This window comes from Salvelinus namaycush, chromosome 27 (genome assembly GCF_016432855.1).
Source record: "Salvelinus namaycush isolate Seneca chromosome 27, SaNama_1.0, whole genome shotgun sequence".
In the NCBI taxonomy this organism is placed as follows: Eukaryota; Metazoa; Chordata; class Actinopteri; order Salmoniformes; family Salmonidae; genus Salvelinus; species Salvelinus namaycush.
Genome location: NC_052333.1, coordinates 14347020 through 14372081, shown reverse-complemented (window position 1 = coordinate 14372081; position 25062 = coordinate 14347020). Strand labels below are relative to the sequence as shown.

At 42.5% G+C, this 25062-nt stretch overlaps 2 protein-coding genes and 1 pseudogene across 5 annotated transcripts in view; 1 reads left to right on the top strand and 2 right to left on the bottom strand.

Annotated features, from left to right (window-relative positions):
• Positions 1–1082: 1082 nt before the first annotated feature.
• LOC120022258 (fatty acid-binding protein, heart-like) lies at positions 1083–2488 on the bottom strand. Its single transcript, XM_038966148.1, has 4 exons — positions 2343–2488; positions 1979–2154; positions 1781–1885; positions 1083–1323 (listed from the first exon to the last, which is right to left on the bottom strand). The coding sequence occupies exons 1-4, from the start codon at positions 2413–2415 to the stop codon at positions 1270–1272; spliced, it is 408 nt and encodes a 135-aa protein (XP_038822076.1). The 5' UTR covers positions 2416–2488; the 3' UTR covers positions 1083–1269.
• A 511-nt stretch (positions 2489–2999) lies between these two features.
• LOC120022259 lies at positions 3000–4388 on the bottom strand (annotated as a pseudogene).
• A 5907-nt stretch (positions 4389–10295) lies between these two features.
• The window catches only part of pag1 (phosphoprotein membrane anchor with glycosphingolipid microdomains 1), an 84387-nt gene continuing 69620 nt past the window's right edge, over positions 10296–25062 (top strand). For all 4 annotated transcript variants that reach the window (XM_038966499.1, XM_038966500.1, XM_038966497.1 and 1 more), the window contains exon 1: positions 10296–10537. The gene's annotated coding sequence lies outside the window, so the exon portion shown is untranslated. The remainder of the gene's footprint in view (positions 10538–25062) is intronic.

The window sequence follows — 25062 nt, the reverse complement described above, 5'->3', positions numbered from 1 at the left end:
ATATAAATCTGTCAGATTAAACTAGAGATATCGTTTTTTTTTTTTTTTTCATTGGACATGTCTCAATCCACCGTGTTTGTCAGACCATGAGATATCCTGAAAATCGGTCTTCTCACAAAATCGTCTGTAGCGTCCGAACGGTTTGGACTAGAAACTATTGCGACCCTCACAAGTGTCTTGGGACTCGTCTGAAGTCGGTACAGCCGATCTACCAACTTTTGTCTGTAGAGTCCGAACAGATTGGGCTATACAGTTTGGGCTTCCACTCTGTGGAAAGGTGAGACTCTCACAAACACATACATGTCGCCTGATTTGCTTTGGGATGCCCACAGCCTCACAAGACTCATCTGAAGATCCCCCGGTACCAGTTAAAAAGAAAATGGAAGTATACAGAATATGGAGACTGTTTAGTGACAAAAAAAGGGGTTAAATATATGTCATAAAACTAAAACAAATCTTTCCTGACACTTCAGAACAAAATTCCTTTCGATTTTTTTGGGAGGAGGACTATCCGTTGCTCCATGAAGTGAATCTGTTATTCAATGTGTGTGTTCAGCAAATATTTTATTTTTTATTTTTGGGGGATCTTTCAAGGGGTCTTAAAATTTGAAATCAAATAGCAAAATAATCCTTGGTATGACATTCTTAAAACAATTCCATATAGTTTACCAGACCCCCTTCCCCGGCTTAGACAAGGCCAAGACTGTAATGGGTTAAACACATGGTTATGATAAAGCCAAGGGAGCTGACAAATATCCATGTTTGCGATAATCAAATATACTTAATTATTTGTTGCAGAAAACAATGATGGATTAGTTCATTGTTAAAGCTCATTGCAATCAAGAAAGACATCTGTTATTTAAGGAGAAGGGTGGCAACACGATGGGATGAAATCTCCCACATTTTGTGTCAAAGTCTATAAATAAAATGTGTTCTTGTCTTATGTCTCATTATTTTTTTATATGTTTAGAGTTAAAAAAGTAAAACATACATGTAAGTCTTTAGCGGTCAATATTGTCCCTACTGTCACATCTGGAGAATCCAACCAAGACATCATGCAATAATTCCAAATGAGAACAGAGGGCAATTTAAAGTTTTTTATTAAAATCAAAACAATGTTTATAACCAAATGTATTATATTGAAGTATTACAATGCATAAATTTGTTTGGCAATACAATTAATAATATGAGTAATACGCTGTAACTTTAGCTTTGCTGCTCATTGAACTGAGCCTGTCGTCATCTGAAACAAAATGGTCCTGAGTCCCATTACACCTCCTTCATGTACGTCCTCACCGCAATCACATCTCCCATCATGCATTTCTGTAAGGATGAGAAGTAAGAGTGGAAGAGGAGAGGAGGGGAAAGGAGAAGAGAGGAGAATAGGAGAGGAAAATAGGGTGTGTTACAGTAGGTTACAGAGTTGAGATGTTTCAGGTGCAGGCAAAGAGCCAGGAATACACATTCCAGCATATGTTTTAGGTTAAAGGGTGATAAAACACTTGTTCAATGTCAAATGTAAAATGGTTGAGCTTATATAGTCAAGTGTGACTTAACTTTCCCAACAAGTTTCATTGGCAACATTTCAACTTTGTGGTGAATTTCTTTTTGAAAAATGCATTTATATCATACTTTTTTCATTTTTTTTTTTTACATTAGTCTGTCAAGTTCAGAAGTTATTTACAAATAAACAAGCACTACAAACCTGCCAAAAAAGACTACAGGACCATTTGAGAAACGTTTTTTTATTTATATGGGTAATTAAAAAACGATTCCTTACCGCTATCAACTTTCCATCACCAGTCACCTCTCTCTCTATTGTTGACTCTTTGCCGTCCCACTTCTGTTTTTGCACAAGTTTGAAATTTTCAAGAGTAAAAACGGTCTGAAGATGAAAGGAAAAAAAAGAAAGTTATTTCCAATGACCCGTTAACCCAAATCAACGGACTTTCACACACAGATTTTGATCCCAACCAACCATTGTTTTTCTGTCGTCTGCGGTTGTTTCCTCGAAAGGCTCGTTGAGATTGAATTTGACCTCAACCGTTTTGAAAGTGCTCTGGGATTTCAAACAGATCATTCCTTGGTCGTCCATGTTGATGATCAAACTGGGCTTGGTGCGGTTTCCCACCTGTCGGGTCGCGAAACCAACACCTGCACAACGGAGACCAAACTGTCAAGAGGGATGTATTGACAGTGTGGCGTGGTGCAACCCAATGCATAATACATAATAATTTATGTAAATAAAAATGACTAGCCTAATCATAGCATAATGTTATATGTATATTATTATATACATTCATATTTAATCAATAATTTAAGATTAGACAAATATATCATACCCAAAGCTTTCATGTAGTCATCAAAGTTCTCGCTGGAAATCATTTTCCAGGTCCCCACAAACTTGTCAACCATCTTTCCAGTTAGCCTATCTGCAATATTCCCAACAATGCGGTCTATTGGTCCAAGCTCAACTCACTCTGTTGAGAACCAGCCACGGTTTTAAAGGGATCTATCTGGCTCGCGCATTCTAAAACTACCCAATCACAGTCACGAACGTCACTGTATGTAGTTCCTCAATTTTCGATGGATGGAATAATGCTAGAATGGGTGAAAGGTTTTTGAGTACCACATCTACTACTGTGCCAAATTACGTTTAGCTTACTATGTCAGAGGCTATGCGTTTCACAATGTCCTTTCAAATGCTTAAAAGAGTGTCTATTACTCTGCAAATAGTTGACAAATCACATGCTCCAAAACTATGACAGAGGGAGATAATACAATCTAATAGCCTGCATAGAGTGGACAAAGATTATCTTAAACTTGGCATAAAAGAAAATAAACATTTTTTCATTTCAAATAAGTCTTATGCCATCGAACCTAAATAACTTTTCAAAAAGTGAAAATGCACACAATACAACTTCGCTAAACATAAAACCATTCAATAGAGGGAAATCTTGTACAAGTTCTATAGAGTGAAAACCAACACAGAACAGTTCAATAAAGTATTTTATTATAAACATTTACAAATACACATAGACACATACATATTACTGAGGGTGGGACTACTTCTTGGCTGTAATTTTGGCCTGGGGGTCCTTGGCTACACATCGGGACTGCAGTGCTGTCAGCATCTCCTTGCTGGTCAGTCTCGCTCCCTTCATCATTAGCCTTTCTCCATCCACTGTAGGGAAGAGGGTAAAGAACTCGTTGAGCTGAGGCAGGATAAAAGGTACGCAAAACCAAATTGGGAACTCAGCTGCTTGGTACCAAATGGTGAGGACCCCAAAGAATCCAATAAGCTAATTACTATTATGTAGGTTAATTATGTTTTTGTAAATACTGGTCTGGAACAAAAGCCTGCACACTATATCTCTCCAGTACCAGGATTGGTGACAACTGGCATAATAGACCTACCTTAGGCCTATATTATGTAAAGCTTAGGTAAAAGTCAACTTTATTCTACTTACTAAATGTAATGTCCACCAGTGGTTCAGACTGGTCATGTTTCACTTCTGTCATCACCTCACAGTTTATACTGGTAGATCTGGCCTTCTCAGATCCAACCATGACCAGGAACTCCCTGCAGGACACCAACATGGAACGTCACATTAACAGGGGATGCATCTCTGTGTGGGGATTGATCCATCACCGGAATAAGAAATATAGATTAACTTCACCCATTCAGACGACAAAAAATATCTGTAAATTACATGCCAACTGTTACTTATTCCAGGGAGCCTCTTAATTATGGAATGCGCCTTGTGGCTACACATGCTATGCAGTAGATTATAGGCCTAAATAATCAGTTCATGAATAGTTTATAGATAGTTTGTAAATCTGGAATAAACAGTCATATAACACATTGCTTGATGATGCTTGCCAAATATTGAGTTTACAGCAATAACATTCTAACATTAGCATATAACGGTTGTTGCCAGTGCAGCAAAAAACTGAATGACAATCTCGATCTTCCAATCTCAACGTGTATTAGGCGACATATTTAATAAGATCGCTAGCAAGAAACTAATAACCTTGGTAAATCTGTCTATATCAACATTAAGAAGAAATGTTGCTAAAAAATGACTGGTTGCACAGATAACATTAAACGATAACGTGATTGTCTGTGAGCATCTGTGAAATGAGAGATGCATTATTTGTCCTACAGGCACCAGAATTTGTTTCGCAACATCAGGAGAGGGTTGCTTCCCTTTCATAGAATGAATAAAAATAAATTCTGCTCACTAGAAAAATGTATATTCACATGGCTCAAGTAGACAAATGACTTTCTTACCGTGTGGAACGAACATTGGATTCAAATGGACAAATCTGTACAACAATGTTCTTGACTGCTTCAGCACCACCGCTGACCTACCGGACGCCGCCATATTTTCGCAACAATGACCTTTCAACCTGGGCGCTGTTCAGGAACGTCTCGAGCGCAGATTCTACAAGAGTGAGTTCAGAGTTTTTAAACTGTTCTGTTTCTAGGTGGTTGAGCAGACTCCTGGCACACAGACCCAGTGTCATTGTTTCTAGGGGGTGGTTGATGTTGATTTATTTTAATATGACACTATCAGGTGGGTGTGTTACTGCAGAGATGCTAACTTAGAATACATACAGATCTGCTTTACTTACTTTCACCTCCGGAGAATGTGTTCAGTCGCGGGTACGATCTCAGAACAGCCTGTGAGCATTTTGACAGATCTATAGATAATTTGCAAATTTACTGAATACTCTCACAAATGATGTTCATCGCTAGAGGGGAGTAGTGGATAACACAAGTAAAAGCTTCCTATATCACTCACTAATTGGTCATTCTGCACACACTAGATGGCAGTAATGGATAAAACATGACTAATATTACAAATTGATCAGTCAAATAATTTATCGGGTTACAACTTTGCATGGTGTGTGAACATAGTTTTAACATTTATTAACGAGTGACTGCATTTAAAAAGCAACGAATCCCTTTGAAAACGGCATCGATTCGAGTCAGAAGCAGTTATTCTAGTGTCAACATTGACTACAAAGTGTAAGTAGGATCATTTGGATCATAAAGTCAGTCTCGTCTAAAATAGAGTTTGGAACATCCACGTGCCACAACTGGTAATGAAGGTTGGGTTTTTATTATATGATTTCCATTTGCCCACTAACATGGGGTGAACAGCTGCAGTGATTGCTCTCTGTCCAATAGCATAGACAGTGAGACAGACTTCCTCATCTACAGTGTCTCATGGGGGAAAAACATAATTAACCAAATGCAGAACCAGTCAGGAAACACACCCCCAAGACTGAAATCTCGTTTTTCTTATGAGTAACAGAAAAACACCAATGCCAATCAGCATGTTCAGTGGCTCTTTAAATTGTCTTTGGTGTGTGGGTGAATATGTTGTAGATAGCCTAGTGTAGTGAACGGCAGGGCAGGGAAGCAAACCCAGGGGGCTGGCGTGAAAGGCAAACAGTCTGCGCATTGAAACAATAGGCTTAACCCACTTGGTGGGAATTGTAATGTGGCTCATATAGCAAGGCTCACTACCCTGCTCCCTCCAAACCGGAAGGCACATCCTCTTGTTTCGACTACTCAGACCCCTTTAAAAGTTTGGGCCGTGCGTTGCAATGGCCTCATTATCCCACTTCTGGCACCAATGTAGCGAACGGCAGGGCAGGGAAGCTAACCAGGGTCCCTGGCGCGAAAGGCAAACACACCACGTATTGCGCCAATAGGGTTATCCCACTTGGTGGGAATTGTAACAAGGATCGCTACAATAGGATTAATTAGGCTATAATTCAGTGCCACTGACAGCCTACATTATAATATGTACAAGCTTAGGTAGGCTTTGTCAGATCATGTTCACCTTATTTAAATGATGACTACAGAGTTTTGAAAGCCAGAGGACCAACAGACTCGACAAACCAGACCAGGGTCTGGGAAGTCAATGGGAGAAGTAAAAAATTGGTCCTAAATTGTTAATTTTCTCTAAATCTAAAGGCAAAATCTAGATTTAAGACAATGTTTTAAGTAGCTGAAAATGTCATGACTACAATTTCGTTAGACGTGTTTCTGGGCATGAGCTATGGTAGCTAACGTCACAATGACAACACCTACAGTACAAGCGTAATCAGGGATTTCCAGAGTCATGTATTGAAGTAATAAGACCTGAGGGGGTGTGGTATATGGCCAACATACCATGGCTAAGGGCTGTTCTTATAATTGACACAACGCAGAGTGCCTGGATATAGCCCTTAGTCGTGGTATATTGGCCATATACCACAAACCCCAGAGGAGCCTTATTGCTATTATAAACTGCTATAAAGTCTGATATACCACGGCTGTCAGCCAATCACAACCGGCCGTGATTGGGAGTCCCAAAGGGCGCAGCACAATTGGCCCAGCGTTGTCGGGGTTTGACCAGTGTAGGCCGTCATTGTAAATAAGAATTTGTTCTTAACTGACTTGCCTAGTTACATAAAGATACATTTTTTATTTGAAAAAAAAATCAGCATTCAGGGATCGAACCACTCAGTATATAAGAGAAAATATACCACAGCTATGACGCAAAACTACTTTTTTACTGTTCTAATTATGTTGGTAAGCAATTTATAATAGCAATAAGGCTCCTCGGGGGTTAGTGGTACTATATATGGCCAATATACCACGGCTAAGGGCTGTATCCAGGCACTCTGCGTCGTGTCACTTATAAGAACAGCCCTTAGCCGTGGTATATTGGCCATGTACCACACCCTCTCGGGTCTTATTGCTTATATATACCACAGCGTTCAGCCAATCAGCATCCAGGAGCCAAACTACCCAGTTTATAATTCTTAATATTTATCTCTGGGGATTTCTACTGGCGAAACAATTTCTAGGCGTCTATATTTAAATTCTCTTTGTTATGGCCATTGACCCAAAAATGGTGGATAAATTATAGATAGCTCACTCAAGCCATTTACAATTGTCCCAAATTTTTTTGTTCCGGTTTACTTAAGTGGGTGTGTCTCCCATAGACACCAATGCAGTAGCAGCTGGGTCTGGTCTACTTAGGTCATTGACTTTCATTGAACCAGTAAAAAACTATGAGTGGGGTGTTTCACTTCCTCTTCCATCTCTGAATGGACTTACCTCTCACTTGACTTACCTCTCACTACCATCAAGACATCCGGTTTGATCTGCTGCAGGCCTACTGTAGTGTTCTTGTCCACAAAGTGGAAGGAGCAAACGTGATTGTTTCGGGGGTTTCTTCATGAAAAAGTTGAAGAGATGGATAGTTTGGAGGTGGGTGTAGATCGTAATGTGCCACGAATGTACTCGGACTGTAAAAGGTTGATTATCAGTACATTGCAGCTCTAAAAAACGTTCAACCTTTACTGAACATATTATATGCTACACTCTTAGATTAAAAATAATTGAAGAACCCTTTTTGGTTCCAGGTAGAACCCTTTCCACAAAGGGTTTTACGTGGAACCCAAAATAGTTCTACCTGGAGCCAGAAAGGGTTCTACCTGGAACCAAAAAGGGTTCTCCTATGGGGGCAGACAAAGAATCCTTTTGGAACCCATTTTTCTAAGAGTGTACTAGTATATGCTACTAGTTTGTCATGAAGAGCTCATCGTTAAACGGCGGGTCAAGTTAGCTAGCTACTGCAAGTAACTGAAGCTGAAGTGTGAAGAATTGGCTACTGGAAGTTCCACCGCTAAGGAAGCAAAGATGGCGGCGGCAGCTCTATTTCCATTAAGTTCTCTCAGTATTAGCTTTTGGCCTACTTCATTTCCACTGATCATAATAAACAATAATTATCCATGTGTGTCCTAAATTCCCTTATATTTTGTATAATTTCTTTTTTTTTATGCATCTATAGCTCATATTTTATGCTATTCTCTTAATTAATATTCAACAAACACTAGCGACTGTTTCTGAATAACATGACATGATTGATTACTGTAACTGAGAGGAAATCGCTACTGACAATCTCTGCTAATCTACTGACTGATGATGTTGGTGTGTAAAATTAAGTTAGGTTGGAGAGGACCGATCGTCTGGGGCAATCTGTCATGATCTAATTTAATATAGCAGAGGTAAATACACACACACACACACACACACACACACACACACACACACACACACACACACACACACACACACACACACACACACACACACACACACACACACTCAGACAGTGTCATGCTCTGAGTCAATAAAGCAGAGGTGTGTCTTTTAAAATAGACAATCAAACTGACAAGTCACATAATCAAATGAATGGGGAGTGAGGAAGTATAAGGCAAGCTACAGTTGTTTGCTTCTAGAACCAGGTGGAAAGGGTCAACTATACAAGAATGCACACAATGCAAAACACTTTTATTCAAATGATACTGTCGGTGGTTTGTCAGATGCCGTTAGTGTTTGAGTCTTTTCATGGGGTTCTACTCCATGTGTCACCTACATAGTGCTTTATTAACACAGGCATTTTTTCTGATTTAACCAAGAAAAGTTGTCAAAACTGATTTCCAAGCAGAAAATTTAAAACAATATGGCATTGGGTTATAATGAAAAGCAGTGGGTGAATGTAGCAGTATTCATTAATCAAATCCAGTCATGGTACACTTAATTTAAACTCAGATAGATAGCCCTACCTTCATGTCTAATGTACCAAGAAATATGATAGATATATTCTGCCACGGCAGAACCACAAATAAATGTAGGCAGGCTACAATGTAGGCAGGCTACAGTACACATACAGTACAATGATAACAGCTGTGGTGGGTTGTGACTGTGACTGTGAGAAAACATTGTATATGACAACATACGTCACAAAAATATTGCACAAAAGAACATTTCCAAGCTGCCATCGGCTCTTTTTCAGTTTTGCGGAAATAAAATGCTTTTATTTTTAGCTATACTGTATTCATCAAAGTGATAAATAGTGTTAAAAAGGGTTTTATGACATTCCCACAACCTCACCATTAATGTCCCTTTTTCTATTGAGAAGTGTAAGTAACAGGCTTTATTTTGATCCATACAGTATTCATCACTCCCCACGCCCTGTTGCAGCCCTAAAGTCAATGTTCTGTTCAGTCAGAGGACCAAGTCATAAGCAGGGAGGGGGTAGGCTCAAATAAACAATGTAGCGGAATTGACCAGGGAGGGGTCGATTCCTAATAAAGGTTAAATAACAGTAAGGGGTGTTTATATATTATTTAGTTATGGCCATGTTGAATTATTCTTTCAATCAGCCTATGAGGGGATTATCAGGAAGCCAAAGATGACTATCATTGTCTTACTTCATTTATTATTAGTTCTCTGCTGCCAATGACTGGAACGAACTGCAAAAATCTCTGAAGCTGGAGACTCATATCTCCCTCACTAGCTTTAAGCGCCAGCTGTCAGAGCAGCTCACAGATCACCGCACCTGTACATAGCCCATCTGTAAACAGCCCATCTATCTACCTACCTCATCCCCATACTGTATTTATTTATCTTGCTCCTTTGCACCCCAGTATCTCTGCTTGCACATTCATCTTCTGCACATCTACCATTCCAGTGTTTAATTGCTATATTGTAATTACTTCGCCACCATGGCCTATTTATTGCCTTAACTCCCTTATCTTACCTCATTTGCACTCACTGTATATAGACGTTTTGTTTTCTTTTGTTCTACTGTATTATTGACTATGTTTTGTTTATTCCATGTGTAACTCTGTGTTGTTGTATGTGTCGAATTGCTATGCTTTATCTTGGCCAGGTCGCAGTTGCAAATGAGAACTTGTTCTCAACTAGCCTACCTGGCTAAATAAAGGTGAAATAAAAAATAAAATAAAATAAAATTAGCCAAAGGAGGGTTCTCTCCCAAAATACCCATGTAGGCTTGTTGAAGATGGACAGACTACAGCTATTGTCTTTGTGTAGGCTACCCTGTGTTCTTAATACTCATCTATCAAGGTATCTTGTTCTGCAAATAAAACTGGTGTTCTAAAACAATTAAATGCCATTATAATAATGTATAACACGTTAGATCTAGCCTAATACATTGACTGTACATAAAGCATTACTATATATTTCCCATTGAATGTGTGTTGAATCAACTGGTTGAATCAACGTTGTTTCCACGTCATTTCAATGACATTACATTGAACCAACGTGGAATAGACGTTGAATTGACATCTGTTTCCAGTGGGAACGCTCTCCACGTTCTGAGTGCAATTACGCACTACATGTCCCAGAGACCATAGCGCAGCTCCTTGCCCGATCTGCCACTCCTCCTCAACATTTTACCGGAGTGGGTCTGGGTGCATAGTCTGAATAGCAACGTACTACGTCTGGGAATATTCGTGCATGGTAGAGAACGCGCCTCAGAGCTCATCAGTTTTGAATACAATTTGTTTTGAGGGTTTACCAAGACGTATTCATTTTATGTAAATTCTTTATTAAATGCGGGGTTTTCTGAGGTGGTGGAGCCGCACTGCACAAATCCAACGAGTTTCAATTCAACAGTAGCCTAACGACCCGACTGCTATTCATGGATGGTCTTCTAAGGTAAGTGGTCTCCAGACTCCTTCATCAGCGAATGTAGAAAGTTGCGTCTTCATGTCGACAGGTCGGTTTATTTCGAATGGTATTGAGGTGTGGGTTTGGGTTGCTATAGGCAAATTTTAACGAAACTTCATTGATATGTCTTTAAAAAAAAATTATGCCGCAACACCGCCATGCGAGGAAGGCGGGCGGCGAACAGTCGCTTTGAGGAATGGACCACATTTTTGGGGGAATATTGATTAGGGAGATAGTAGCCGTGGTTCTCAACTTCACAGTTGTAAAATTCGACTAGGGTGATAGGGCACATGGGTTGCAGGCAGACCGCTATCGGATGATATGTGTATGCTGCTTCAACTAGTTGGAGCTCTGAATCAAAGTTTCTGCTTAGTTAGGCTAGTAGGCAATTTAATATATCGCAATGCAGCAGTTACAATATGGGGGATCAATTCAAAGTTGAATGCTGTGCATCTCGCTTGCTGCCCTGCGTTTGTCATGAGTTCTCAGTTTTTACTGAAGTATATTAATTCCTTTCTATTTCATATTGTAGGCTTTTCAAAAAGCCACACGTATTATGGATAAGAAGACAGTAGACTTGGCATGCATGGTATTACTATAAAGAAGCTTTTACACTTTCAAGACAAATGTAGAGATTAGAGCATTGGCCTCTTGCAAAGATTTGGTTTGTCTATTCTCTTCAAGCACAACCGTTTTTAGTTTTATGGTCAATGAAATGAATGTTCTCTAGTATTTGGCACTCAATTTTTATAACGATGACATTACTCTGGTGTTGAGATGCAAATGTACCTCCTGCATGGGTCCAGATATAAACTGGGTATATAGTCACACAGCAAGACCAGCAGCAGGTGACAGGAGGTGTCTTATATTCTACTTAGTACCCTGATGGTATATTGAGATGCCCCGTGTTACCCTGCAATGGCCTCCATAACATAAACATAATATAACATAAGCATATCAGAAGGATTGAGTTCAGATTGATGACTGGGCCAGTAGCTAAAGACTAGCGTACCTTGTCATTAGACAGACAAACAGCATTGACTTTATTGACACCAACCGGCTTAGAGGTTTCTTCCTACCACTGGCATGGCAGGCTGGCACTTACTGTTCCCCTGTGCCAAGAGAAACGCCCTCCCTCGGTCTGTGTGGACGTCCACTGTGTGTGTTGTCAGTGTGTGTGTGTTGTCAGTGTGTGTGTGTGTGTGTAGTCTGTCTACTGGGATTAAAAAGAAGAACTCAGGATTCAAACTTTCCCAGATTCTCTGGCCAGTTTGGCAGTATTGCAGTGCAGACAACCACTACTACTGTAACATAACAATCATCACATTATTTTGACCACATGTTGGACGCTTCCCTCAGGGAGACGGTTACTCTCTGCTGTACTATACCACAGTGAGTTTATTGACTGATAGTAGTTACTGTTAATCTAAAAGTCTTGATTTAATCAAGCCTTTATCAGTCAAATTATTGATTTAATAAGACGACAGCGTTAACAGCTGCATTCGTTAATGCCAGTTTATTACACCTGCATGTCAAAGATGTCGATTGAATCAGTTTCAAGTTTTATTACCGGTAGTCGTATGTACAGAATACACATGGTATACATCGTCCAACGAAATGCTTACAGCTCAGCTAGACATCCTAGTTTTTCACTGATAGTAATATAATAGTGATTGTGTTTGACAACATAGATTGAAGCAGACTACAGTGCGTGCGGGACTAATCTGTCATAAATTTAACCCCTACATTAGTGGTGTACTATGTCAGGTCAAAATGAGCCGTAGGGATACTGGCAGCTGTGGTGGAGGGGACTTGAAGTGCACTTCTTCAGCACACACGACTACATTCTTCAAAAACACCGGGAACCAACACGACTACGTTCTTCAAAAACACTGGGAACCAACACGACTACGTTCTTCAAAAACACCGGGAACCAACACGACTACGTTCTTCAAAAACACCGGGAACCAACACGACTACGTTCTTCAAAAACACCGGGAACCAACACGACTACGTTCTTCTAAAACACCGGGAACCAACACGACTACGTTCTTCTAAAACACCGGGAACCAACACGACTACGTTCTTCAAAAACACCGGGAACCAACACGACTACGTTCTTCAAAAACACCGGGAACCAACACGACTACGTCCTTCAAAAACACCGGGAACCAACACGACTACGTTCTTCAAAAACACCGGGAACCAACACGACTACGTTCTTCAAAAACACCGGGAACCAACACGACTACGTCCTTCAAAAACACCGGGAACCAACACGACTACGTTCTTCAAAAACACCGGGAACCAACACGACTACGTTCTTCAAAAACACCGGGAACCAACACGACTACGTTCTTCAAAAACACCGGGAACCAACACGACTACGTTCTTCAAAAACACCGGGAACCAACACGACTACGTCCTTCAAAAACACCGGGAACCAACACGACTACGTCCTTCAAAAACACCGGGAACCAACACGACTACGTCCTTCAAAAATACCGGGAACCAACACGACTACGTCCTTCAAAAACACCGGGAACCAACACGACTACGTCCTTCAAAAACACCGGGAACCAACACGACTACGTCCTTCAAAAACACCGGGAACCAACACGACTACGTCCTTCAAAAACACCGGGAACCAACACGACTACGTCCTTCAAAAACACCGGGAACCAACACGACTACGTCCTTCAAAAACACCGGGAACCAACACGACTACGTCCTTCAAAAACACCGGGAACCAACACGACTACGTCCTTCAAAAACACCGGGAACCAACACGACTACGTCCTTCAAAAACACCGGGAACCAACACGACTACGTCCTTCAAAAACACCGGGAACCAACACGACTACGTCCTTCAAAAACACCGGGAACCAACACGACTACGTCCTTCAAAAACACCGGGAACCAACACGACTACGTTCGTCAAAAACACCGGGAACCAACACGACTACGTCCTTCAAAAACACCGGGAACCAACACGACTACGTTCGTCAAAAACACCGGGAACCAACACGACTACGTTCGTCAAAAACACCGGGAACCAACACGACTACGTTCTTCAAAAACACCGGGAACCAACACGACTACGTTCTTCAAAAACACCGGGAACCAACACGACTACGTTCGTCAAAAACACCGGGAACCAACACGACTACGTTCGTCAAAAACACCGGGAACCAACACGACTACGTTCTTCAAAAACACCGGGAACCAACACGACTACGTTCTTCAAAAACACCGGGAACCAACACGACTACGTTCTTCAAAAACACCGGGAACCAACACGACTACGTTCTTCAAAAACACCGGGAACCAACACGACTACGTTCTTCAAAAACACCGGGAACCAACACGACTACGTTCTTCAAAAACACCGGGAACCAACACGACTACGTTCTTCAAAAACACCGGGAACCAACACGACTACGTTCGTCAAAAACACCGGGAACCAACACGACTACGTTCTTCAAAAACACCGGGAACCAACACGACTACGTTCTTCAAAAACACCGGGAACCAACACGACTACGTTCGTCAAAAACACCGGGAACCAACACGACTACGTTCGTCAAAAACACCGGGAACCAACACGACTACGTTCGTCAAAAACACCGGGAACCAACACGACTACGTTCGTCAAAAACACCGGGAACCAACACGACTACGTTCGTCAAAAACACCGGGAACCAACACGACTACGTTCTTCAAAAACACCGGGAACCAACACGACTACGTTCTTCAAAAACACCGGGAACCAACACGACTACGTTCTTCAAAAACACCGGGAACCAACACGACTACGTTCTTCAAAAACACCGGGAACCAACACGACTACGTTCTTCAAAAACACCGGGAACCAACACGACTACGTTCTTCAAAAACACCGGGAACCAACACGACTACGTTCTTCAAAAACACCGGGAACCAACACGACTACGTTCTTCAAAAACACCGGGAACCAACACGACTACGTTCTTCAAAAACACCGGGAACCAACACGACTACGTTCTTCAAAAACACCGGGAACCAACACGACTACGTTCTTCAAAAACACCGGGAACCAACACGACTACGTTCTTCAAAAACACCGGGAACCAACACGACTACGTTCTTCAAAAACACCGGGAACCAACACGACTACGTTCTTCAAAAACACCGGGAACCAACACGACTACGTTCTTCAAAAACACCGGGAACCAACACGACTACGTTCTTCAAAAACACCGGGAACCAACACGACTACGTTCTTCAAAAACACCGGGAACCAACACGACTACGTTCTTCAAAAACACCGGGAACCAACACGACTACGTTCTTCAAAAACACCGGGAACCAACACGACTACGTTCTTCAAAAACACCGGGAACCAACACGACTACGTTCTTCAAAAACACCGGGAACCAACACGACTACGTTCTTCAAAAACACCGGGAACCAACACGACTACGTTCTTCAAAAACACCGGGAACCAACACGACTACGTTCTTCAAAAACACCGGGAACCAACACGACTACGTTCTTCAAAAACACCGGGAACCAACACGACTACGTTCTTCAAAAACACCGGGAACCAACACGACTACGTTCTTCAAAAACACCGGGAACCAACACGACTACGTTCTTCAAAAACACCGGGAACCAACACGACTACGTCCTTCAAAAACACCGGGAACCAACACGACTACGTTCTTCAAAAACACCGGGAACCAACACGACTACGTCCTTCAAAAACACCGGGAACCAACACGACTACGTCCTTCAAAAACACCGGGAACCAACACGACTACGTCCTTCAAAAACACCGGGAACCAACACGACTACGTCCTTCAAAAACACCGGGAACCAACACGACTACGTCCTTCAAAAACACCGGGAACCAACACGACTACGTCCTTCAAAAACACCGGGAACCAACACGACTACGTCCTTCAAAAACACCGGGAACCAACACGACTACGTTCTTCAAAAACACCGGGAACCAACACGACTACGTCCTTCAAAAACACCGGGAACTACGAGGACTTTGGAGAGATGAAAGCTTTTTGTTCACACCTGAGTGACAGGAGCACACTTCAGTTGTCCAAGTGTTTCTACAGCTGGGATTAGAGACAATGTGTGAAGGTGTCTGCACTGCACCCACTGGGCTTCTCAACCTTGATTATACTGATAGCTAGACCTAGTGCTAGGGATGCCATAAACGTATAGCATGATTATTGTCCGATTTTTATTTAAATAGGCCTTTCTGATCTAGGCTTATGTATATCTATCTCACAAATGCTTGATTATCAAATTTATTTATATAGCCCTTCTTACATCAGCTGATATCTCAAAGTGCTGTACAGAAACCCAGCCTAAAACCCCAAATAGCAAGCAATGCAGGTGTAGAAGCACGGTGGCTAGGAAAAACTCCCTAGAAAGGCCAAAACCTAGGAAGAAACCTAGAGAGGAACCAGGCTATGAGGGGTGGTCAGTCCTCTTCTGGCTGTGCCGGGTGGAGATTATAACAGAACATGGCCAAGATGTTCAAATGTTCATAAATGACCAGCATGGTCAAATAATAATAATCACAGTGGTTGTCAAGGGTGCAGCAAGTCAGCACCTCAGGAGTAAATGTCAGTTGGCTTTTCATAGCCGATCATTAAGAGTATCTCTACCGCTCCTGCAGTCTCTAGAGAGTTGAAAACAGCAGGTCTGGGACAGGTAGCACGTCCGGTGAACAGGTCAGGGTTCCATAGCCGCAGGCAGAACAGTTGAAACTGGAGCAGCAGCACGGCCAGGTGGACTGGGGACAGCAAGGAGTCATCATGCTAGGTAGTCCTGAGGCATGGTCCTAGGGCTCAGGTCCTCCGAGAGAAAGAGAGAATTAGAGAGAGCATACTTAAATTCACACAGGACACCGGATAAGACAGGAGAAGTACTCTAGATTATCCACTTCAGAAAGCTTGAAAAGTGTTTGTTGCCATAATTTGGATGTAAACAATGAGGTGTCTGGTTCTCCACTCTGACACTCTGAGAGGCAATTACTTCAACATGCTCCATTTGACACCTTTGAACATTAAACTGGTTTACCTCAGGGGTTGAGTTAAATTGTGAAAATTGCTAAGGGCCCCCGGTTGATAACGGTGTGTGTGTGTGTGTGTTGGGATGCTAATGGTTTAGCCAGGTTTGTTCTGTTAACCACAGGGATGTTTATATGAGATGTAGATTCTGATCACACAGGCTCAATAAAGTAGTCTAGGAAACAGGAAGTACTCTTGAGCCATCTCAGAGCTATTCCTCTCCCTCAGCCACAGTCACACTGTCAGCAAGCCTCTGTCAGCAGGGTGTTTGACAACTGTGGTTATAGTGAAAAGGGCTTTGTTGGCACTAAAACTTTCACTTTCTGCATCTCCTCACCTACTCTAATTTCCAGGCTTCTAAAGCCTCTCTCTCTTCAGAGAACTCCCATTCCTTTCCCCCCTGCAAGCCAAAATTATTGAATTTAGTTTAGGCTACAAAACCATTTTCATTATTCTTAATTTCTCCAATAGCAATGGAATAAACAATTCACTCACCAGAAACTGTAAATGCTTTCTTATTATAGTTTAATACTATCTGTGTGTTTCACGTGAAACTTGTAAACCTTTTATGAAGATGTCATGGCAGAAAAAGGGGGGGAGATAGCGAGATGTATCGAAGCCAAGGACAGACATATTAAGAGAGGGATGAAAAAATAAAGAGAAATACAGAGAAAAAGAATGAGAGAGAGAGAGTAAATGCTAATCATAAAATGAAGGTATTGATCTCTCCTCGTCGGACCATTGTTGGTGATCTTTAGATTCTCCTTACTGCTATTGACCCTGGCCAAATGGATTTTCTATTTGGACATGAACATTGTTAGAGCATTGTTGCCATGGCCTTCAGAGCCTGTTAGTAGAGGCAATGATTGGAACAAGAACAACTGAAGAGACACAATTTTCAGTAGACAGGTACATTTCTCAAAGGTCATTCCATTACATTGACATTCCTGATGGTGGGAAAATGTGTTGATGCACTTTAATATCCACTAATACCAATTGATGCTGGAAAAACTCAATAACACCAAATTTACCCAGGATTCTCATCTGAACCTAACTGTACTATTCATTACCTAATCAGATAAGGAAATGTCCTGGCTGTTATATTCAAAACAGGGAACCCACCTAATGTCCTATCTGGCTGCATTGCAGAATACCTATTAATCGATTTTACTAATGATTTATAATAGAGGATTAGTTATTCTGTGACCCACTGAACAAGACAGCTTCCAGATCAAGATCACTCAATGTTAGCTGCCATCTTGATCATGTTTACTGTGTGACTCAAATCTGCAAAACCCTATGATTGACGTGGTTATCCTGTCCGTGTTTACCCTGCTCCAACTTCACTCATTAGATCAGGTTTTGTTTTGCTGTGGTGGTTTGGTTTCCTATTAAATCACAGTAGTTGATTATGACAGGGAGTAAGTCAGTGCGTCATGAGAAAGTGTCATTTGTCTGGTTCTGATGATTCATTGGGATGTCATGCCATGTCTGCAATAGTCTCCTGGGATGAGTCTCAAATGGCATCTTATTCCGTATATAGTGCACTACTTTTGACCAGGGCCCTAGTATACTATATAGGGAATAGGGTGCTATTTCGAATTTAGCTCTGTGCAACACTTTGAAAACATCAGTGAGGGTAGTGTGGCGTGGGTAAAGGCCACAGCAGGGTACAGGGAAGTGAACACCAGGTAACATAGAAGGCTAGCTACACCCTGTTCCTCTACAATTAGGTGTGCACTTTAAAAGCCAAATGAAGCAATACACAGAGACATATTAGACATCTGGTTGTCAGGTAGGCAACGCCTTTAAAACATGTCACTCTTGGACTGTCATTGTATTCCAGTCTTTGGAATGTTGGATCACCATTGTCTGAATTCCTTTTCTCAGGTTTAGCACCTACACTACCTGGCCAAATGTATGTGGATACGTATTCAAATGACTGGGTTCGGCTATTTCAGCCACACCTGTTGCTGACAGGTGTATAAAATCGAGCACACAGCTATGCAATCTCCATAGACAAACATTGGCAGTAGAATGGGCTTACTGAAGACCTCAGTTACTTTCAACGGGGCACTGTCATAGGATTCCACATTCTCCAACAAGTCAGTTTGTCTAGAGCTACTCGGTCAACTGTAATTGCTGTTATTGTGAAGTGGAAACGTCTTGTAGAAACAACAGCTCAGCTGCGAAGTGGTAGGCCACACAAGCTCACAGAACGGGACCGCCGAGTGCTGTAGAGCGGAAAGATCGTCTGTCCGCTGTTGCAACACTCACTACAGAGTTCCAAACTGCCTCTGGAAGGAACGTCAGCACAATAACTGTTCGTCGGGAGCGTCGTGAAATGAGTTTCCATGGCCGAGCAGCCGCATACAAGACTAAGATCACCATGCGCAATACCAAGCGTCGGCTGGAGTGGTGTAAAGCTCGCCAACCATTGGACTCTGGAGCAGTGGAAATGCATTCTCTGGAGTGATGAATCATGCTTCACCATCTAGCAGTCAGAAGGACAAATCTGGGTTTGGCGGATGCCAGGAGAACGCTACCTGCCCGACTCCATAGTGCCAACTCTAAAGTTTGGAGGAGGAATAATGGTCTGGGGCTGTTTTTCATGGTTTGGTCTAGGCCCCTTAGTTCCAGTGAAGGGAAATCTTAACGCTACAGCATACAATGACATTCTAGACAATTCTGTGCTTCGAACTTTGTGGCAACAGATTGGGGAAGGCCCTTTCCTGTTTCAGCATGACAATGCACAATGGTCCATACAGAAATAGTTTGTTGAGATCGGTGTGGAAGAACTTGACTGGCCTGCACAGAGCCCTGACCTCAACCCCATCAAACACCTTTGGGATGAATTGGAATGCCGACTGCGAGCCAGGCCTAATCGCCCAACATCAGTGCCTGACCTCACTAACGCTCTTGGCTGAATGGAAGCAAGTCCCGCAGCAATGTTCCAACATCTAGTGGAAAGCCTTCCCAGAAGAGTGGAGGCTGTTATAGCAGCAAAGTGGGGACCAACTCCATATTAATGGCCCTCATTTTGGAATGAGATGTTCGACGAGCAGGTGTCCACATACTTTTCCATGTAGTGTACAATAACTACTGCCAGACGTGTTTGTCCAGACTCCAGACACAGTTCACATCACGCCGTGTCTGATCTTGCCTGTCCAACACACACTGTTATCAACCAGGTGCCCTTAGCAATTTTCTCAGGATAACAGGGAGGAGGGAGGTTTAAGCTCGTGTCTGATTGTTGTCCTGTTGTTGGGAAGCCTGCGTTGCATCTCTGCTGCTGCACTGCTCAAGTAGACATCTCCCAAGTATCGCCTGGCGACTGGCCCTTTCAAAGTAAACACTGCCGATGTGATTAAATGGAAGTGCCATAGCGGTGATGGGAAATCAGAGGTCTCCCTCAGGATTGTGGATAATTTGACACTTATCATGCGTTCCCCTCCTGTCATTAGTTCAGACCTGATGAGACTGGGGAAAACAAAGCTGTGCGCAACCAGTTAAAGGTAATTATTTTGCCCCATACGCACTGGGGGGATGTGACGCTACCACTGGGGGGATGTGACGCTACCACTGGGGGGATGTGACGCTACCACTGGGGGGATGTGACGCTAACATAGAGTTACGTAGTTGACTCCAGCTTGAGGGTGGGCGTCAAGGATTGATTGGTCCTTTTGGAGATGACTTGCTGTGCTGTGACCCGAGGTGGCTGGGCTGGCTGTGGCTGCCGCCTGCAGTATGGAATCTGATAGGATAGAACAAGACAGAACAGTACTGTGTGTGTGCGCAGAATGTGTTGCTGCTGCTGTTTCTGTGTGATGTGACACAGACAGAGGGAAGAACCTCATCTCACACTCCACTGGATAACAACATTGCAGGGAGACCGGGAGAGAGACACAAACCAACGCGCACACACACACACACACACACACACACACACACACACACACACACACACACACACACACACACACACACACACACACACACACACACACACACACACACTGAAGCTCTGCCACTGTCTGACTAGGTGGCCCTGTAAACATTTGGTGTAGTCTTAACACTTCCTGTAGAGGAAGGCATTATTAACGTGTTTTTAAATCAGGTCTCACAGAGTGTCAGTGTGTGTCTTATGGTCATGTGTTGATGAGAAACAGGAGCTTCATTCAACAGCAACACACCACCCAACATCCCTGGAGTACTTGTAGGAAGAAAATAAGGAAGGGAAGCGCTGCTAAGGTACACAATAGTAGGTTTTGGTAGACAGAAGGCTCTAAGGTACACAATAGTAGGTTTTGGTAGACAGAAGGTACTAAGGTACACAATAGTAGGTTTTGGTAGCCAGAAGGTACTAAGGTACACAATAGTAGGTTTGGGTAGACAGAAGGCTCTAAGGTACACAATAGTAGGTTTTGGTAGACAGAAGGTACTAAGGTACACAATAGTAGGTTTTGGTAGACAGAAGCTGCTAAGGTACACAATAGTAGGTTTTGGTAGACAGAAGGTACTAAGGTACACAATAGTAGGTTTTGGTAGACAGAAGGTATTAAGGTACACAATAGTAGGTTTTGGTAGACAGAAGGTACTAAGGTACACAATAGTAGGTTTTGGTAGACAGAAGGTACTAAGGTACACAATAGTAGGTTTTGGTAGACAGAAGGTACTAAGGTACACAATAGTAGGTTTTGGTAGACAGAAGGTATTAAGGTACACAATAGTAGGTTTTGGTAGACAGAAGGTACTAAGGTACACAATAGTAGGTTTTGGTAGACAGAAGCTGCTAAGGTACACAATAGTAGGTTTTGGTAGACAGAAGGTATTAAGGTACACAATAGTAGGTTTTGGTAGACAGAAGGTACTAAGGTACACAATAGTAGGTTTTGGTAGACAGAAGGTACTAAGGTACACAATAGTAGGTTTTGGTAGACAGAAGGTACTAAGGTACACAATAGTAGGTTTTGGTAGACAGAAGCTGCTAAGGTACACAATAGTAGGTTTTGGTAGACAGAAGGTATTAAGGTACACAATAGTAGGTTTTGGTAGACAGAAGGTATTAAGGTACACAATAGTAGGTTTTGGTAGACAGAAGGTACTAAGGTACACAATAGTAGGTTTTGGTAGACAGAAGGTACTAAGGTACACAATAGTAGGTTTTGGTAGACAGAAGGCTCTAAGGTACACAATAGTAGGTTTTGGTAGACAGAAGCTGCTCTTTGGTAAAAGGGTAAATTGGTCATCAAAAAGAAAGGAGGACCAAGGCACTCTTCATATAATTAATGAAAATGCCTTTATTTGTATGGCATGTTCAATGGAAACAAAGTTTAAAAACTCTGAGGCGTTTCGGCTGCATGGCCTTCATCAGGGAGTACCCTGAAGACCTGTTGCATCGGACTCAACAACCAAAATACACACGATGATAAACACAAACAACCATTTGTCTGTTTGTATGTCAGGAGGAGAGTCATCAAGGGGCTATGGTCCCTGAGGAGCAATGGGCCTGTTAGTAGGCTTGTCTATTGATAAGAGGGACTGGTCTTGTTTATAGCTTTTCTCCCGGGTATGTGATCTGAGAACTATGCAGATGGCCTATAGAAACATGTTCTGATGTTTCTCATGTTTCTAGTATGCAGTTGTAGTTTGTTTTACTGTATTTGTACATTAGATACATAGTGGGAGGAGTCAGATGTCTGATAACATGCATTGCAGTGCAGGTTTTACTTACTGTGTTGTTTCTTTCACTGATTGCAATCAGAGGAGAAGTGTGATGACCTGTCAGGTGGAAGGTGGAGGCTCCTGGCAGAGAGGGGGCAATCTCCCAGTCTGAGAAAGACCTTATCTACCTCCTCCCTCTCTCCCTCTCCTCCCTCTCTCCTTCTTTCTGGAAACTTCCCAATCAGCAGTATCTGGTGTCCTGTCTATCGGTGGGCGGAGGGACGGGGACATGGATATTTATCCTCCTAATTACCCACAGTGCACCACACCACATAGCTTTTGTACTTTTCACAATTAAGTGGGACCTCCCTCTTCCTCTTCCTAATGGGTGGCCTGGCTGGGAAACCGCTTTGTTATCTAGCTGGGGCATATTAATACAAAACGTAGGAAAACAACCTGTAACAAAGGCCCTCTCTCAACCCCAGTTCCAGTTCAGTTAGGCAGTGCTATTCAGTGGACACACTAGTCCACATCTTTTTATAGTTGGACCTTAGAAGCACTCAGGCTCAATATCAAACACTAAATCAAGAAGCTTGATATCATTTATGGAAAATCAATGATATGATATGGGCAACAGTGTACCTCACCTGGTTGTCCATGCTTGATCTGATTTGAGTCTGGTCTGGAGCAACAAACTGCCTGTATCAGAGTCATACAGTGCATTCGCAAAGTATTCAGACCCCTTGACCTTTTCCACATTTTGTTACGGTACAGCCTTATTCTAACATGGATTAAATTGTTTTTTTCCTCATCAATCTACACACAATACCCCATAATGACACAGCAAAACAGGTTTTTAGACATTTCTGCAAATGTGTGTGTGTGTATATATAAAACGGATTACATTTACATAAGTATTCAGACCCTTTACTCAGTACTTTGTTGAAGCACCTATGGCAGCGATTACAGTCTCAAGGCTTCTTGGGTATGACGCTACAAGCTTGGCACACCTGTATTTGGGGAGTTTCTCCCATTCTTCTCTGCAGATCCTCTCAAGCTCTGTCAGGTTGGATGGGAGCGTCGCTGCACAGCTATTTTCAGGTCTCTCCAGAGATGTTAGATCGGGTTCAAGTCCCGGCTCTGGCTGGGCCACTCGAGGACATGCAGAGACTTGTCCCCAAGTCACTCCTGTGTTGCCTTGGCTGTGTGCTTAGGGTTGTTGTCCTGTTGGAAGGTGAACCTTCTCCCCAATCTGAGGTCCTGAGTGCTCTGGAGCAGGTTTTCATTAAGGATCTCTCTGTACTTTGCTCTGTTCATCTTTCCCTCGATCCTGACTAGTCTCCCAGTCCCTGCCGCTGAAAAACATCCCCACAGCATGATGCTGCCACCATAATGCTTCACCGTAGGGATGGTGCCAGGTTTTCACCAGACGTGACGCTTGGCATTCAGGACAAAGAGTTCAATCTTGTTTATCATCAGACCACAGAATCTTGTTTCTCAATCTCATTTCTCCTTTAGGTGCCTTTTGGGAAACTCCAAGCAGGCTGTCATGTGCCTTTTTACTGAGGAGTGGCTTCCGTTTGGCCACTACCATAAAGGCCTGATTGGTGGAGTGCTGCAGAGATGGTTGTCCTTCTGGAATGTTCTCCCATCGCCACAGAGGAACTTGTCAGAGTGACCATCAGGTTCTTGGTCACCTCCCTGACCAAGGCCCTTCTCCCCCGATTGCTCAGTTTGGCCGGGCGGCCAGTTCTAGGAAGAGTCTTGGCGATTCCAAACTTCTGTCATTTAAGAATGGTTGAGGTCACTGTGTTCTTGGGGACCTTCAATGCTGCAGACATTTTTTGGTACCCTTCCCCAGATCTGTGCCTCGACACAATCCTGTCTTGGAGCTCTACGACATTTCCTTCGACCTCATGGCTTGGTTTTTGCTCTGACATGCACTGTCAACTGTGGGACCTTATATAGACCGGTGTGTGCCTTTCCAAATCATGTCGAAGCAATTGAGTTTACCACAGGTGGACTCCAATCAAGTTGTAGAAACATCTACATTTTGAGTCTCATAGCAAAGGGTCTGAATACTTCTGTAAATAATGTATTTCTGGTTTTAATTTAATTTGCTAAAATTTCTAAACCTGTTTTCGCTTTGTTATTATGGGGTATTGTGTGTGGATTGATGAGGAAAACTATTAATTTAATCAATTTTAGAATAAGATTGTAATGTAACAATGTGGATAAAGGTAAGGGGTCTGAATACTTTCCGAATGCAATGTATTTAAACAAAATCTCTGACATATATCTTTATGTTCTATTTTAATGTGAGCAGAAACAGGAAGACTTGGAAGACATCACCCCTGGGTCAACTGTCTGATTACTGTATGTAGTGTTGTACGGTGTGTGAGAGAGAACCTTCATATTGATAATGCATCTGGTAATACAGTAGGATGGAGCCCATTTCACCAGAGAGAGCGTTCATATATCTGTTTCCCCTCAAAGTGCAGCAGTAAAATGAGAAGGACAGCAAGGGATTCATCCACATTATACACCTCCCTCCCTTCACTGAGCAGATTGTTTACTGACGTTAGCCATCAAGGGAATTTACTCTCTTCTCCCTACTCTCCAAAGACATAGGGCTCATTGAGTAAATCTGTGGCTGGCCGTTTGCCAAAGAGGACAACGGGGAAGCATATTTACAGATTGTCCGCTTTGGCAAACAACCCAGTCACGGATTTACTCAATGAGCCCTATGTGTTTATTTACTGACGTTCTCGTTCC

Bases quoted from the DNA above. Each gene is read 5' to 3' on its own strand.
- LOC120022258 (XM_038966148.1), bottom strand. From the start codon at position 2,415: ATGGTTGACAAGTTTGTGGGGACCTGGAAAATGATTTCCAGCGAGAAC. The intron at 2,155-2,342 runs GTATGATATATT...TCCGTTGTGCAG, and splicing joins TGACTACATGAAAGCTTTGG to GTGTTGGTTTCGCGACCCGA. The intron at 1,324-1,780 runs GTAAGGAATCGT...TCATCCTTACAG, and splicing joins GTGATGGAAAGTTGATAGCG to AAATGCATGATGGGAGATGT.